Source organism: Dendropsophus ebraccatus, chromosome 3, assembly GCF_027789765.1.
Source record: "Dendropsophus ebraccatus isolate aDenEbr1 chromosome 3, aDenEbr1.pat, whole genome shotgun sequence".
In the NCBI taxonomy this organism is placed as follows: Eukaryota; Metazoa; Chordata; class Amphibia; order Anura; family Hylidae; genus Dendropsophus; species Dendropsophus ebraccatus.
In genome coordinates, this window is record NC_091456.1 from 1,499,457 (window position 1) to 1,516,796 (window position 17,340).

General features: G+C 46.2%; 1 protein-coding gene across 1 annotated transcript in view; it reads right to left on the bottom strand.

Moving 5' to 3' along the window:
* Positions 1 to 17,340, bottom strand: part of LOC138785109 (fibrillin-2-like) — a 364,563-nt gene that overhangs the window by 334,708 nt on the left and 12,515 nt on the right. Inside the window, exon 2 of the mRNA XM_069960684.1 lies at positions 15,697 to 15,779. Coding sequence (XP_069816785.1) covers positions 15,697 to 15,779 — 83 coding nt within the window. The remainder of the gene's footprint in view (positions 1 to 15,696; positions 15,780 to 17,340) is intronic.

The window sequence follows — 17,340 nt, forward strand, 5'->3', positions numbered from 1 at the left end:
TATACATGTACTGTATAGATGGAGTAGGGGGCCCTGTATACATGTACTGTATAGATGGAGTAGGGGGGTCCTGTATACATGTACTATATAGATGGAGTAGGGGGTCCTGTATACATGTACTGTATAGATGGAGTAGGGGGTCCTGTATACATGTACTGTATAGATGGAGTAGGGGTACTGTATAGATGGAGTAGGGGGTCCTGTATACATGTACTGTATAGATGGAGTAGGGGGTCCTGTATACATGTACTGTATAGATGGAGTAGGGGGTCTACCAGTTATTACTGTGGATGTTGTGAGGCAGCTTCCCTAGCAACCATTGCTCCCTGTGAAAATGAAAGCAGTAATCCTATTGGTTGCTAAGGCTCCAACTGCCGTGTCTGCTGCAGCTAATTATATCACCTGTGTGTGCAGTGAGGAGATTTTCTCATTCATCTCTATGGGGCGCCTCTCTTTCCCCTCCCCCTCCCCTCCTGTACATCTGGCGGGGACGGGACCTTCGCAATAACCTTCCCGGGCACCCAATGTATCTGTGGGCCAAATTTGGGGTCAAACGGTTCAGGCGTTTGAAAGTCTATAAGGGACAGACAGACAGACAGACAGACTTTGATTTTTATGATATAGACTAGAAAATGTACCCGGCGCTGCCCGGGTATAAAGTGTCAGTGTGTTAATTAGATTTGTTCTAAGGTGCCCTGGAGGCCAAGCTAAAGGTATTGTTTCATCTGAGTTAATCAGTGAAATTAGTGTATACCTGTAGTGCATAGTTGGAGGGGTTCTGTATACCCACAATGTATAGTTTTTAGGGGTCTCGCATATCTGTAGTGCATAGTTGGGGGGGGGAGGCTGTATACCTATAGTGTATAGTTGGGGGGGGGTCCTGTATACCTGTAGTGTGTAGTTGGGGGGACTGTATACCTGTAGTGTATAGTTGAGGGAGGTCCTGTATACCTGCAGTGTACAGTTGGTGAAGGTCCTGTATACCTGTACTGTATAGTTCGGGGGTCCTGTATACCTGTAGTATATAGTTGGTGCTGTATACCTGTAATGTATAGTTGGTGGAGGTCTTGTATACCTGTAGTTTATAGTTTGAGGGTCCTGGATACCTGTAGTGTATAATTGGTGGAGGTCTTGTATACCTGTAGTATATAGTTTGGGGGTCCTGTATACCTGTAGTGCATAGTTTGAAGGTCCTGTATAACTGTAGTATAGAGTTGGTGGAGGTCCTGTATACCTGTAGTGTATAGTTTGGGGTCCTATATACCTGTAGTATATAGTTGGTGGAGTTCCTGTATACCTGTAGTATATAGCTTTGGGGCCCTGTAAACCTGTAGTATAGAGTTGGTGAAGGTGCTGTATACCTGTAGTATATAGCTGGTGGAGTTCCTGTATACCTGTAGGGTATAGTTTTGGGGTCCTGTATACCTGTAGTGTATAGTTTGGGGTCCTGTATACCTGTAGTGTCCTGTATACCTGAAGTATATAGTTGGTGGAGGTCCTGTATACCTGTAGTGTCCTGTATACCTGAAGTATATAGTTGGTGGAGGTCCTGTATACCTGTAGTGTATAGTTTTGGGGTCCTGTATACCTGTAGTGTCCTGTATACCTGCAGGGTCGTATTTACCATTAGGCACCCATGGTCTGGTGCGTAGGGTAGCACCTTGCAGAGGGACAGTACCCTCCCATTGAGACTTGCCAGAAAATCTGGTGTCTTTTCGAGGGGGATATGGCGGTATTGGTCAGGTCTGGTATAGCGGTGTTATCCAGTCACAGTATGGCGGTATTGGTCAGGTGTGGTATGACAGTGTTATTCAGTTACAGTATGGCGGTATTGTTCAGGTCTGGTATGGCAGTGTTATCCAGTCATAGTATGGTGGTATTGGTCAGGTGTGTTATGACAGTGTTACCCAGTCACAGTATGGTAGTATTGGTCAGGTCTGGTGTGGCGGTGTTATCCAGTCACGGTATGGTGGTATTGGTCAGGTCTGGTATAGCGGTGTTATCCAGTCACAGTATGGCGGTATTGGGCAGGTCTGATATGATAGTGTTATCCAATCACAGTTTGGCGGTATTGGTCAGGTCTGGTATGGCAGTGTTATCCAGTCACAGTATGGCGGTATTGGTCAGGTCTGGTGTGGCAGTGTTACCCAGTCACAGTTTGGTATACCTGTAGTGCCCTGTATATACATGTACTGTATAGATGGAGTAGGGGGCCCTGTATATACATGTACTGTATAGATGGAGTAGGGGGTCCTGTATATACATGTACTGTATAGATGGAGTAGGGGGTCCTGTATATACATGTACTGTATAGATGGAGTAGGGGCCCTGTATATACATGTACTGTATAGATGGAGTAGGGGGTCCTGTATACATGTACTGTATAGATGGAGTAGGGGGTCCTGTATATACATGTACTGTATAGATGGAGTAGGGGGTCCTGTATATACATGTACTGTATAGATGGAGTAGGGGGTCCTGTATATACATGTACTGTATAGATGGAGTAGGGGGTCCTGTATATACATGTACTGTATAGATGGAGTAGGGGGTCCTGTATATACATGTACTGTATAGATGGAGTAGTGGGCCCTGTACATACATGTACTGTATAGATGGAGTAGGGGGTCCTGTATACATGTACTGTATAGATGGAGTAGGGGGTCCTGTATATACATGTACTGTATAGATGGAGTAGGGGGCCCTGTATACATGTACTGTATAGATGGAGTAGGGGGTCCTGTATATACATGTACTGTATAGATGGAGTAGGGGGTCCTGTATACATGTCCTGTATAGATGGAGTAGGGGGTTCTGTATACCTGTACTGTATAGATGGAGTAGGGGGTCCTGTATATACATGTACTGTATAGTTGGAGTAGGGGGTCCTGTATACATGTACTGTATAGATGGAGTAGGGGGTCCTGTATATACATGTACTGTATAGTTGGAGTAGGGGGTCCTGTATACATGTACTGTATAGATGGAGTAGGGGGTCCTGTATATACATGTACTGTATAGATGGAGTAGGGGGTCCTGTATACATGTACTGTATAGATGGAGTAGGGGGTCTACCAGTTATTACTGTGGATGTTGTGAGGCAGCTTCCCTAGCAACCATTGCTCCCTGTGAAAATGAAAGCAGTAATCCTATTGGTTGCTAAGGCTCCAACTGCCGTGTCTGCTGCAGCTAATTATATCACCTGTGTGTGCAGTGAGGAGATTTTCCCATTCATCTCTATGGGGCGCCTCTCTTTCCCCTCCCCCTCCCCTCCTGTACATCTGGCGGGGACGGGACCTTCGCAATAACCTTCCCGGACACCCAATGTATCTGTGGGCCAAATTTGGGGTCAAACGGTTCAGGCGTTTGGAAGTCTATTTGGGACAGACAGACAGAGAGACAGAAAGACTTTCATTTTTATGATATATATATGATTAGCGGCTCGCTGTGATGTCTGTACAGGCGGCCGCACTATTATATTATATATATGATTAGCGGCTCGCTGTGATGTCTGTACAGGCGGCCGCACTATTATATTATATTATATATAGGATTAGCGGCTCGCTGTGATGTCTGTACAGGCGGCCGCACTATTATATTATATATAGGATTAGCTGCTCGCTGTGATGTCTGTACAGGCGGCCGCACTATTATATTATATTATATATAGGATTAGCGGCTCGCTGTGATGTCTGTACAGGCGGCCGCACTATTATATTATATATATGATTAGCGGCTCGCTGTGATGTCTGTACAGGCGGCCGCACTATTATATTATATATAGGATTAGCGGCTCGCTGTGATGTCTGTACAGGCGGCCGCACTATTATATTATATATAGGATTAGCGGCTCGCTGTGATGTCTGTACAGGCGGCCGCACTATTATATTATATATAGGATTAGCGGCTCGCTGTGATGTCTGTACAGGCGGCCGCACTATTATATTATATATAGGATTAGCGGCTCGCTGTGATGTCTGTACAGGCGGCCGCACTATTATATTATATATAGGATTAGCGGCTCGCTGTGATGTCTGTACAGGCGGCCGCACTATTATATTATATATAGGATTAGCGGCTCGCTGTGATGTCTGTACAGGCGGCCGCACTATTATATTATATATAGGATTAGCGGCTCGCTGTGATGTCTGTACAGGCGGCCGCACTATTATATTATATATAGGATTAGCGGCTCGCTGTGATGTCATGCACCAGGAGTTGGGGGAAACAAAGCAATAGGGGACATGTGCGGGGGGCAGATCAGCTGCCGGGATTCCACTTATTCACAGATTTCAGGGATGTTGACTCCGTAGAATCAGTGAAAAACCCGGATCCCATATTGTCTATTGAGCGTTCTGAGCCACCATCGGCCTCCACACAAGGACAGGTCAGACGGATCGTCTGGACAGACCCATAGGGGACGTTTTTTTACGCCGGACTTATAAATGTCCCCGCATCTCCTGCGCTACGGGGATTTATGTAGAGGCGGACACCCCCTCCCCGCCCCCCGGCGTACTCGGCGGAAAGTGCCACTACCACACGGCCACTACCACGACAACTGCACCACAGGAGGGAGCAGCCCAGTTCTCCAGCAATTCCAATGCTGCCAGACATCAGCCGCCTGGGCCCCACCCCCCAGACACAGCGCTGCCAGACATCACCACCCCCAGACACAGCGCTGCCAGACATCACCACCCCCAGACACAGCGCTGCCACACTTCACCAGACACAGCGCTGCCAGACATCACCCCCCTGGGCCCCACCACCCCAGACACAGCGCTGCCAGACATCACCACCCCCAGACACAGCGCTGCCAGACATCACCAGACACAGCGCTGCCAGACATCACCACCCCCAGACACAGCGCTGCCAGACATCACCACCCCCAGACACAGCGCTGCCAGACATCACCCCCCTGGGCCCCACCACCCCAGACGCAGCGCTGCCAGACATCACCCCTCCTAGGCCCCACTGCCTCCAGACGCAGCGCTGCCAGACATCCCCCCCCGTACCCCACTGCCCCCAGACACAGCGCTGCCAGACATCACCCCCCCAGACACAGCGCTGCCAGACATCACCCCTCCTAGGCCCCACTGCCCCCAGACACAGCGCTGCCAGACATCACCACCCCCAGACACAGCGCTGCCAGACATCACCACCCCCAGACACAGCGCTGCCACACATCACCATCCCCAGACACAGCGCTGCCAGACATCACCACCCCCAGACACAGCGCTGCCACACTTCACCAGACACAGCGCTGCCAGACATCACCCCCCTGGGCCCCACCACCCCAGACACAGCGCTGCCAGACATCACCACCCCCAGACACAGCGCTGCCAGACATCACCAGACACAGCGCTGCCAGACATCACTCCCCCGTACCCCACTGCCCCCAGACACAGCGCTGCCAGACATCACCCCCCCCAGACACAGCGCTGCCAGACATCACCCCTCCTAGGCCCCACTGCCCCCAGACACAGCGCTGCCAGACATCACCACCCCCAGACACAGCGCTGCCAGACATCACCACCCCCAGACACAGCGCTGCCAGACATCACCCCCCTGGGCCCCACCACCCCAGACGCAGCGCTGCCAGACATCACCCCTCCTAGGCCCCACTGCCTCCAGACGCAGCGCTGCCAGACATCCCCCCCCGTACCCCACTGCCCCCAGACACAGCGCTGCCAGACATCACCCCCCCAGACACAGCGCTGCCAGACATCACCCCTCCTAGGCCCCACTGCCCCCAGACACAGCGCTGCCAGACATCACCACCCCCAGACACAGCGCTGCCAGACATCACCACCCCCAGACACAGCGCTGCCAGACATCACCACCCCCAGACACAGCGCTGCCAGACATCTACCATGAACTGGCTGGAGAGAAGTAAAAGACATGGCAGCACATATGTACAGTTTATCCTCTGTGTACCCATCTGTGCGCAGTGTACCCATCTGTGCGCAGTGTACCCTCTGTGTACCCATCTGTGCGCAGTGTACCCTCTGTGTACCCACCTGTGTGCAGTGTACCCTCTGTGTACCCATCTGTGCGCAGTGTACCCTCTGTGTACCCACCTGTGTGCAGTGTACCCTCTGTGTACCCACCTGTGTGCAGTGTACCCTCTGTGTACCCATCTGTGCGCAGTGTACCCTCTGTGTACCCATCTGTGTGCAGTGTACCCTCTGTGTACCCATCTGTGTGCAGTGTACCCTCTGTGTACCCATCTGTGTGCAGTGTACCCTCTGTGTACCCATCTGTGCGCAGTGTACCCTCTGTGTACCCACCTGTGTGCAGTGTACCCTCTGTGTACCCACCTGTGTGCAGTGTACCCTCTGTGTACCCACCTGTGTGCAGTGTACCCTCTGTGTACCCATCTGTGTGCAGTGTACCCTCTGTGTACCCACCTGTGTGCAGTGTACCCTCTGTGTACCCATCTGTGCGCAGTGTACCCTCTGTGTACCCACCTGTGTGCAGTGTACCCTCTGTGTACCCATCTGTGCGCAGTGTACCCTCTGTGTACCCATCTGTGTGCAGTGTACCCTCTGTGTACCCATCTGTGTGCAGTGTATCCTCTGTGTACCCATCTGTGTGCAGTGTACCCTCTGTGTACCCATCTGTGTGCAGTGTACCCTCTGTGTACCCATCTGTGCGCAGTGTACCCTCTGTGTACCCATCTGTGCGCAGTGTACCCTCTGTGTACCCATCTGTGTGCAGTGTACCCTCTGTGTACCCATCTGTGTGCAGTGTATCCTCTGTGTACCCATCTGTGTGCAGTGTACCCTCTGTGTACCCATCTGTGTGCAGCGTACCCTCTGTGTACCCATCTGTGCGCAGTGTACCCTCTGTGTACCCATCTGTGCGCAGTGTACCCTCTGTGTACCCATCTGTGCGCAGTGTACCCTCTGTGTACCCATCTGTGTGCAGTGTACCCTCTGTGTACCCATCTGTGTGCAGTGTACCCTCTGTGTACCCATCTGTGTGCAGTGTATCCTCTGTGTACCCATCTGTTCTGTCAATTTGCCGTTACTGTTATCGGCTGCACATACCGCTGTTCACACCGGAAGATACATGGTTTGAGAAGTGTAAATAACACGGACGATGTGATTGAGGACGTTGTTTCTGCACTTATATTCTATAAACTTCAAGTGATTTAGAGCCAGTGTTCAGGCTACACAGTGATGGCTGCCATATGTCTATGCATTGGGGGTGCCTTGGGGTCACCGTAGCCTACAGCAGCCAATTCTTCAGTGATGAGCAGTGGCGTCTGCCTTAAAGTGAAAGCACCAGTATACAATCCCTTGTTTGTTCTGTTAAAGGGATATTCAGTCTGCCCTCCTCTGTCATTGATTCTAATGGAGCCGCGTCCCCGAGAGGAGGGCAGATAGTCACACACAGTCTGCACAGGCGCTACCTACCCTGAGGCTGGCCGGGCTATAAAATATAAGGGATAAACCATCAATCACCGCAGTTAGAATGAAAGTTTACACCAGTTTGATAATTCTGGGCCAGAAACTGCCCACAGCGACCAATCACGGCTCCCACAGCGACCAATCACAGCGACCAATCACAGCGACCAATCACGGCTCCCACAGCGACCAATCACGGTTCCCACAGCGACCAATCACAGCGACCAACCACAGCGACCAATCACAGCTCCCACAGCGACCAATCACAGCTCCCACAGCGACCAATCACAGCTCCCACAGCGACCAATCACAGCGACCAACCACAGCGACCAATCACAGCTCCCACAGCGACCAATCACAGCTCCCACAGCGACCAATCATGGCTCTGCACCATTTCAGAGAAATGATAGCTGTAATTTCTGCCGAGTATGAGGCCGCCGTCCTGGTGGACATATCTATCAATCTCCAGGGACCATGGTCACATGATAAGATGGGAATGGTTGTAAGATGTTTGCTGAGATCTGGGTAATGTCAGTCCACTTCTTTGACCCAAACCAAGTGCCTATGGTCCTTGATAAACAGCAAAAATTATCCCCAAATCCTTTTCAAAGTTTTAAATAAAATCTTATCTAGAATGAAACTCCATGTGGGATGACTGGAATTACCCCGCACCGAGGACCGTCAGGCCTGGAACGATATCCCCAACTGGTGTAACAGATCTGGGCAGAGAACATTCTCCTGGCACCCACCACATCCATCACTGCCAGCCGCTCCATCCACATCCAGGAGAGGTGTATGTTACATGACTTTATCCAACAGCACAGGACTCGAGTGCAGCCGCTCAGCCAAGGAAACAAGACATTGCAGTATATCCTATATGTACAGTATATCCTATATACCCTCTATGTACAGTATATTCTATGTATATCCTCTATGTGCAGTATATCCTCTATGTGCAGTATATCCTATATGTACAGTGTATCCTATATGTACAGTATACCCTCTATGTACAGTATATCCTATATACCCTGTATGTACAGTATATCCTATATGTACAGTGTATCCTATGTATCCTCTATGTACAGTATATCCTATGTATCCTCTATGTACAGTATATCCTCTATGTACAGTATATCCTATATGTATACCCTCTATGTACAGTATATCCTATATGTATACCCTCTATGTACAGTATATCCTCTATGTATATCCTCTATGTACAGTATATCCTATATGTATATCCTCTACGTACAGTATATCCTCTATATCCTCTATGTACAGTATATCCTCTATGTATACCCTCTATGTACAGGATATCCTCTATGTACAGTGTATCCTCTATGTACAGTATATCCTCTATGTATATCCTCTATGTACAGTATACCCTCTATGTACAGTATATCCTATATACCCTATATGTACAGTATATCCTATATGTACAGTGTATCCTATGTATCCTCTATGTGCAGTATATCCTATATGTATACCCTCTATGTACAGGATATCCTATATGCCCTCTATGTATATCCTCTATGTACAGTGTATCCTATATGTACAGTATATCCTATATGTATACCCTCTATGTACAGTATATCCTATATGCCCTCTATGTATATCTATGTACAGTATATCCTCTATGTACAGTATACCCTCTATGTACAGTATATCCTATGTATCCTCTATGTACAGTATAGCCTATATGTATATCCTCTATGTACAGTATATCCTCTATGTATATCCTCTATGTACAGTATATCCTATATGTATCCTCTATGTACAGTATATCCTATATGTATACCCTCTATGTACAGTATATTCTATATGCCCTCTATGTATATCCTCTATGTACAGTATATCCTCTATGTTCAGTATATCCTGTATGTACAGTATATCCTATGTATCCTCTATGTACAGTATATCCTATGTGTATATCTTATATGTACAGTATATCCTATATGTATATCCTCTATGTACAGTGTATCCTATATGTATATCCCCTATGTACAGTATATCCTATATGTATACCCTCTATGTACAGTATATCCTATATGTACAGTATATCCTCTATGTATACCCTCTATGTACAGTATATCCTATATGTATATCCTCTATGTACAGTATATCCTCTATGTACAGTATATCCTATGTATCCTCTATGTACAGTATATCCTATATGTATATCCTCTATGTACAGTATATCCTATATGTATACCCTATATGTACAGTATATCCTATATGTATACCCTCTATGTACAGTATATCCTATATGTATACCCACTATGTACAGTATATCCTATATGTATACCCTATATGTACAGTATATCCTATATGTATATCCTCTATGTACAGTATATCCTATATGTATACCCTCTATGTACAGTATATCCTATATGTATATCCTCTATGTACAGTATATCCTATATGTATACCCTCTATGTACAGTATATCCTATATGTATACCCTCTATGTACAGTATATCCTATATGTATATCCTCTATGTACAGTATATCCTATATGTATACACTCTATGTACAGTATATCCTCTATGTATATCCTCTATGTACAGTATATCCTATATGTATACCCTCTATGTACAGTATATCCTATATGTATACCCTCTATGTACAGTATATCCTATATGCCCTCTATGTATATCCTCTATGTTCAGTATATCCTCTATGTACAGTATATCCTATATACCCTGTATGTACAGTATATCCTATATGTACAGTGTATCCTATGTATCCTCTATGTACAGTATATCCTATGTATCCTCTATGTACAGTATATCCTCTATGTACAGTATATCCTCTATGTACAGTATATCCTCTATGTATACCCTCTATGTACAGTATATCCTATATGTATACCCTCTATGTACAGGATATCCTCTATGTACAGTGTATCCTCTATGTACAGTATATCCTCTATGTATATCCTCTATGTACAGTATACCCTCTATGTACAGTATATCCTATATACCCTATATGTACAGTATATCCTATATGTACAGTGTATCCTATGTATCCTCTATGTACAGTATATCCTATATGTACAGTGTATCCTATGTATCCTCTATGTGCAGTATATCCTATATGTATACCCTCTATGTACAGGATATCCTATATGCCCTCTATGTATATCCTCTATGTACAGTGTATCCTATATGTACAGTATATCCTATATGTATACCCTCTATGTACAGTATATCCTATATGCCCTCTATGTATATCTATGTACAGTATATCCTCTATGTACAGTATACCCTCTATGTACAGTATATCCTCTATGTACAGTATATCCTATATGTATACCCTCTATGTACAGTATATCCTATATGTATATCCTCTATGTACAGTATATCCTCTATGTATATCCTCTATGTACAGTATATTCTATATGTATATCCTCTATGTACAGTATATCCTCTATGTTCAGTATATCCTATGTATCCTCTATGTACAGTATATCCTATGTATCCTCTATGTACAGTATATCCTATATGTATATCCTATATGTACAGTATATCCTATATGTATATCCTCTATGTACAGTATATCCTATGTATCCTCTATGTACAGTATATCCTATATGTATATCCTCTATGTACAGTATATCCTATATGTATATCCTCTATGTACAGTATATCCTATATGTATATCCTCTATGTACAGTATATCCTCTATGTATATCCTCTATGTACAGTATATCCTATATGTATCCTCTATGTACAGTATATCCTATATGTATACCCTCTATGTACAGTATATTCTATATGCCCTCTATGTATATCCTCTATGTACAGTATATCCTCTATGTTCAGTATATCCTGTATGTACAGTATATCCTATGTATCCTCTATGTACAGTGTATCCTATATGTATATCCCCTATGTACAGTATATCCTATATGTATACCCTCTATGTACAGTATATCCTATATGTACAGTATATCCTCTATGTATACCCTCTATGTACAGTATATCCTATATGTATATCCTCTATGTACAGTATATCCTATATGTATACCCTCTATGTACAGTATATCCTCTATGTACAGTATATCCTCTATGTACAGTATATCATATGTATCCTCTATGTACAGTATATCCTATATGTATATCCTCTATGTACAGTATATCCTATATGTATACCCTATATGTACAGTATATCCTATATGTATACCCTCTATGTACAGTATATCCTATATGTATACCCACTATGTACAGTATATCCTATATGTATACCCTATATGTACAGTATATCCTATATGTATATCCTCTATGTACAGTATATCCTATATGTATACTCTCTATGTACAGTATATCCTATATGTATATCCTCTATGTACAGTATATCCTATATGTATACCCTCTATGTACAGTATATCCTATATGTATACCCTCTATGTACAGTATATCCTATATGCCCTCTATGTATATCCTCTATGTTCAGTATATCCTCTATGTACAGTATATCCTCTATGTACAGTATATCCTATATGTATATCCTCTATGTACAGTATATCCTCTATGTATATCCTCTATGTACAGTATATCCTATATGTATACTCTCTATGTACAGTATATCCTCTATGTACAGTATATCCTATATGTATACCCTCTATGTACAGTATAGCCTCTATGTATAGTATATCCTATATGTATATCCTCAATGTTTAGTATATCCTATATGTATATCCTCTATGTACAGTATATCCTATGTATCCTCTATGTACAGTGTATCCTATATGTATCCTCTATGTACAGTATATCCTCTATGTACAGTATATCCTATATGTATATCCTCTATGTACAGTATATCCTCTATGTACAGTATATCCTATGTATCCTCTATGTACAGTGTATCCTATATGTATCCTCTATGTACAGTATATCCTCTATGTACAGTATATCCTCTATGTATACCCTCTATGTACAGTATATCCTCTATGTATATCCTCTATGTACAGTATATCCTCTATGTATATCCTCTATGTACAGTATATCCTATATGTACAGTATATCCTATGTATCCTCTATGTACAGTATATCCTATATGTATAGCCTCTATGTACAGTATATCCTCTATGTACAGTATATCCTATATGTATATCCTCTATGTACAGTATATCCTCTATGTACAGTATATCCTATGTATCCTCTATGTACAGTATATCCTCTATGTACAGAATATCCTATATGTATATCCTCTATGTACAGTATATCCTATGTATCCTCTATGTACAGTGTATCCTATATGTATCCTCTATGTACAGTATATCCTCTATGTACAGTATATCCTATATGTATATCCTCTATGTACAGTATATCCTCTATGTACAGTATATCCTATATGTATACCCTCTATGTACAATATATCCTCTATGTATATCCTCTATGTACAGTATATTCTATATGTATATCCTCTATGTACAGTATATCCTCTATGTTCAGTATATCCTCTATGTTCAGTATATCCTAGAAGTACAGTGTATCCTCTATGTATATCCCCTATGTACAGTGTATACACACCTGTATGTGCCTATGTCACCTGGCAATATTCCCCCCCTCTCCGTGTACAGTCATGGCTAAAAGTTCTGAGAATGACACAAATCTTCTATTTCCCATGATCCTCTGCCCTCTGGTTTTCTGTGTGTTTGTCAGATGTTTTTATCACATACAGAAATATAATTGCATCATATTATGAGTAACAGAAGTTTATACTGACAGGTAGATGAGTTACTGCAGCAAGACTATAATATTTGCAGTGTTGCGCCTTCTTCTTCAGGACCTCTGCAATTCTCCCCGGCTGCTCTCATACAACTTCTGGACCAAATCCTGGCTGATAGCCGTCCATTCTTGCACAATCAGTGCTTGCATTTTGTCAGAATTTGTTGGTATTTGTTTGTCCACCCGTCCCTTGATGATTGACCACAAGTTCTCAATGGGATTAAGATCTGGGGAGTTTCCAGGCCATGGACCCAAAATCTCTCTGTTTTGTTCCCTGAGCCATTTAGTTATCCCCTTTGCTTTATGGCAAGGTGCTCCATCATGCTGGAAAAGGCATTGTTGGTGGCCAAACTGCTCTTGGATGGTTGGGAGAAGTTGCTCTTGGAGGACGTTCTGGTCCCATTCTTTATTCATGGCCGTGTTTTTAGGGGAGACTGTGAGAGAGCTGATTCCCTTGGCTGAGAAGCAACCCCACACATGAATGGTTTCAGGATGCCGGTTACAGATGGCGTAAGACAAGACTGGTGGTAGCGCTCACCTCGTCTTCTCCCAATAAGCTGTTTTCCAGATGTCCCAAACAATGGGAAAGGGGATTCATCAGAGACAATGGGGGATATTTATCAAAGGGTAAAATTTAGACTGGTGTAAACTACCCACAGCAACCAATCACAGCTCAGCTTTAGGCAGTGCTGAAAGGAAAGCTGAGCTGTGATTGGTTGCTGTGGGCAGTTTGCACCAGTCTAAATTTTACACCCTTTGATAAATCTCCCCCAATGACTTTCCCCCAGTCCTCAGCAGTCCACTCCCTGGACCTTTCCCCCAGTCTTCAGCCGTCGGCTCCCTGTACCTTTCCCCCAGCCCTCAGCAGTCCGCTCCCTGGACCTTTCCCCCAGTCCTCAGCCGTCGGCTCCCTGTACCTTTCCCCCAGTCCCCAGCAGTCCGCTCCCTGGACCTTTCCCCCAGTCCCCAGCAGTCCAATCCCTGGACCTTTCCCCCAGTCCCCAGCAGTCCACTCCCTGGACCTTTCCCCCAGTCCTCAGCAGTCCACTCCCTGCACCTTTCCCCCAGTCCTCAGCAGTCCGCTCCCTGCACCTTTCCCCCAGTCCTCAGCAGTCCACTCCCTGCACCTTTCCCCCAGTCCTCAGCAGTCCACTCCCTGCACCTTTCCCCCAGTCCTCAGCAGTCCACTCCCTGGACCTTTCCCCCAGTCCTCAGCAGTCCACTCCCTGGACCTTTCCCCCAGTCCTCAGCAATCCGATCCCTGGACCTTTCCCCCAGTCCTCAGCAGTCCGATCCCTGGACCTTTCCCCCAGTCCTCAGCAGTCCGATCCCTGGACCTTTCCCCCAGTCCTCAGCAGTCCGATCCCTGGACCTTTCCCCCAGTCCTCAGCAGTCCGATCCCTGGACCTTTCCCCCAGTCCTCAGCAGTCCGATCCCTGGACCTTTCCCCCAGTCCTCAGCAGTCCACTCCCTGGACCTTTCCCCCAGTCCTCAGCAGTCCACTCCCTGGACCTTTCCCCCAGTCCTCAGCAGTCCACTCCCTGGACCTTTCCCCCAGTCCTCAGCAGTCCACTCCCTGGACCTTTCCCCCAGTCCTCAGCAGTCCACTCCCTGGACCTTTCCCCCAGTCCTCAGCAGTCCGCTCCCTGGACCTTTCCCCCAGTCCTCAGCAGTCCTCTCCCTGGACCTTTTGCAGAATATCAGTCTGTCCCTGGTGTTTTTTCTGGAGAGAAGCGGCTTCTTTGCTGCCCTCCATGAGACCAGGCCTTGCTCCAAGAGTCTCCGCAGTCTCACAGTGCACAGTGCAGATGCCCTCACACCTGCCTGCTGCCATTCCTGACCAAGCTCTGCACTGCTGGTAGCCCCATCCCGCAGCTGACTACACTTCTAAGAGACGGTCCTGGCACTTGCTGGTCTTTCTTGGGCGCCCTGGAGCCTTTTTGGCAACAATGGAACCTCTCTCCTTGAAGTTTTTGATGATGCGATAGATTGTTGACTGAGGTGCAATCTTTCTAGCTGCGATACTCTTCCCTGTTAGGGCATTTTTGTGCAGTGCAATGATGACTGCACGTGTTTCTTTAGAGATAACCATGGTAACAGAAGAGAAACAATGATGCCAAGCACCAGCCTCCTTTTAAAGTGTCCAGTGGTGTCATTCTTACTTTATCATGACAGATTGATCTCCAGCCCTGTCCTCACCAACACCCACACCTGTGATAATGGAGCAATCACTGAAACCATGTTAGCTGCTCCTTGTAAGGCCGGGCTGCAATGATGTGGAAATGTGTTTTGGGGGAGAAAGTTCATTTTCTAGGCAAATATTGAAATAAGTAATATTTGTATCATTATCAAAACTTTTGGCCATGACTGTAATATCACCCGGCAATGATTCTCCCCCCCCCCCCCCCCCCCCCCGTGTAATATCACCCGGCAGTAATCCAGCAGCATCATTCCTATCACATACAGGTTACAGATCAGTCATAGAACATATAATAATAGGCAGAGCAGTAATAAAACAACGGCCACTAAATGTAGTGAAAGGAATGAGAGACTTACGGACAATACACTGGTTTCCTCCAGGAAGGGTTTTCCACCCAGGACAACAGTACGAGTGAAATCTTGATCCACACACATTTGGCCTTATGAAAATAAAGATAAAATAAAAACCTGAGTGTCTGAGCAGACATGGACGATATACAGATTACTGACACATTACTGACAGGTTACTGACACATTATTGGTTACTGACAGATTACTGACACATTATTGGTTACTGACAGATTACTGACACATTATTGATTACTGACAGGCTACTGACACATTACTGGTTACTGACAGATTACTGACACATTACTGACAGGTTACTGACACATTACTGGTTACTGACAGATTACTGACACATTATTGATTACTGACAGGCTACTGACACATTATTGGTTACTGACAGATTACTGACACATTATTGATTACTGACAGATTACTGACACATTATTGGTTACTGACAGATTACTGACACATTATTGATTACTGACAGGCTACTGACACATTACTGACAGGCTACTGACACATTACTGACAGATACTGGAGGAGAATACACTCATTGTAAAAACAAAAAAAACAAAACCTCAAATACTGAATTGCTTTTGGCCTGATGGTTGACAGGTTTTTCAGCATAACCTCATCCAGTTCAAAGTCGTAAAGCTGGCAGAGTCTTCAAAAGACGAGTGGAGGCGGCACTGAGGGCGAGCATCATACCAGCAAGGGACGTCACACTATACCAAGTGCAGGAAAACCCCGGCACAGTCACATCATAGTCCCCCCCATCCTCTCCCCATAGTCCCCCCCCATCCTCTCCTCATAGTCCCCCCCCATCCTCTCCTCATAGTCCCCCCCATCCTCTCCTCATAGTCCCCCCATCCTCTCCTCATAGTATCCTCATCCTCTCCTCATAGTCCCCCCATCCTCTCCTCATAGTCCCCCCCCATCCTCTCCTCATAGTCCCCCCCCATCCTCTCCTCATAGTCCCCCCCATCCTCTCCTCATAGTCCCCCCATCCTCTCCTCATAGTCCCCCCATCCTCTCCTCATAGTCCCCCCATCCTCTCCTCATAGTCCCCCCCCATCCTCTCCCCATAGTCCCCCCCCATCCTCTCCCCATAGTCCCCCCCATCCTCTCCTCATAGTATCCTCATCCTCTCCTCATAGTCCCCCCATCCTCTCCTCATAGTATCCTCATCCTCTCCTCATAGTCCCCCCATCCTCTCCTCATAGTCCCCCCCCATCCTCTCCCCATAGTCCCCCCCCATCCTCTCCCCATAGTCCCCCCCATCCTCTCCTCATAGTCCCCCCCATCCTCTCCCCATAGTCCCCCCATCCTCTCCCCATAGTCCCCCCCCATCCTCTCCCCATAGTCCCCCCCCCATCCTCTCCCCATAGTCCCCCCCCCATCCTCTCCCCATAGTCCCCCCCCATCCTCTCCTCATAGTCCCCCCCCATCCTCTCCCCATAGTCCCCCCATCCTCTCCCCATAGTCCCCCCCATCCTCTCCTCATAGTCCCCCCCCATCCTCTCCCCATAGTCCCCCCATCCTCTCCTCATAGTCCCCCCCATCCTCTCCTCATAGTCCCCCCCATCCTCTCCTCATAGTCCCCCCCCATCCTCTCCCCATAGTCCCCCCCATCCTCTCCCCATAGTCCCCCCC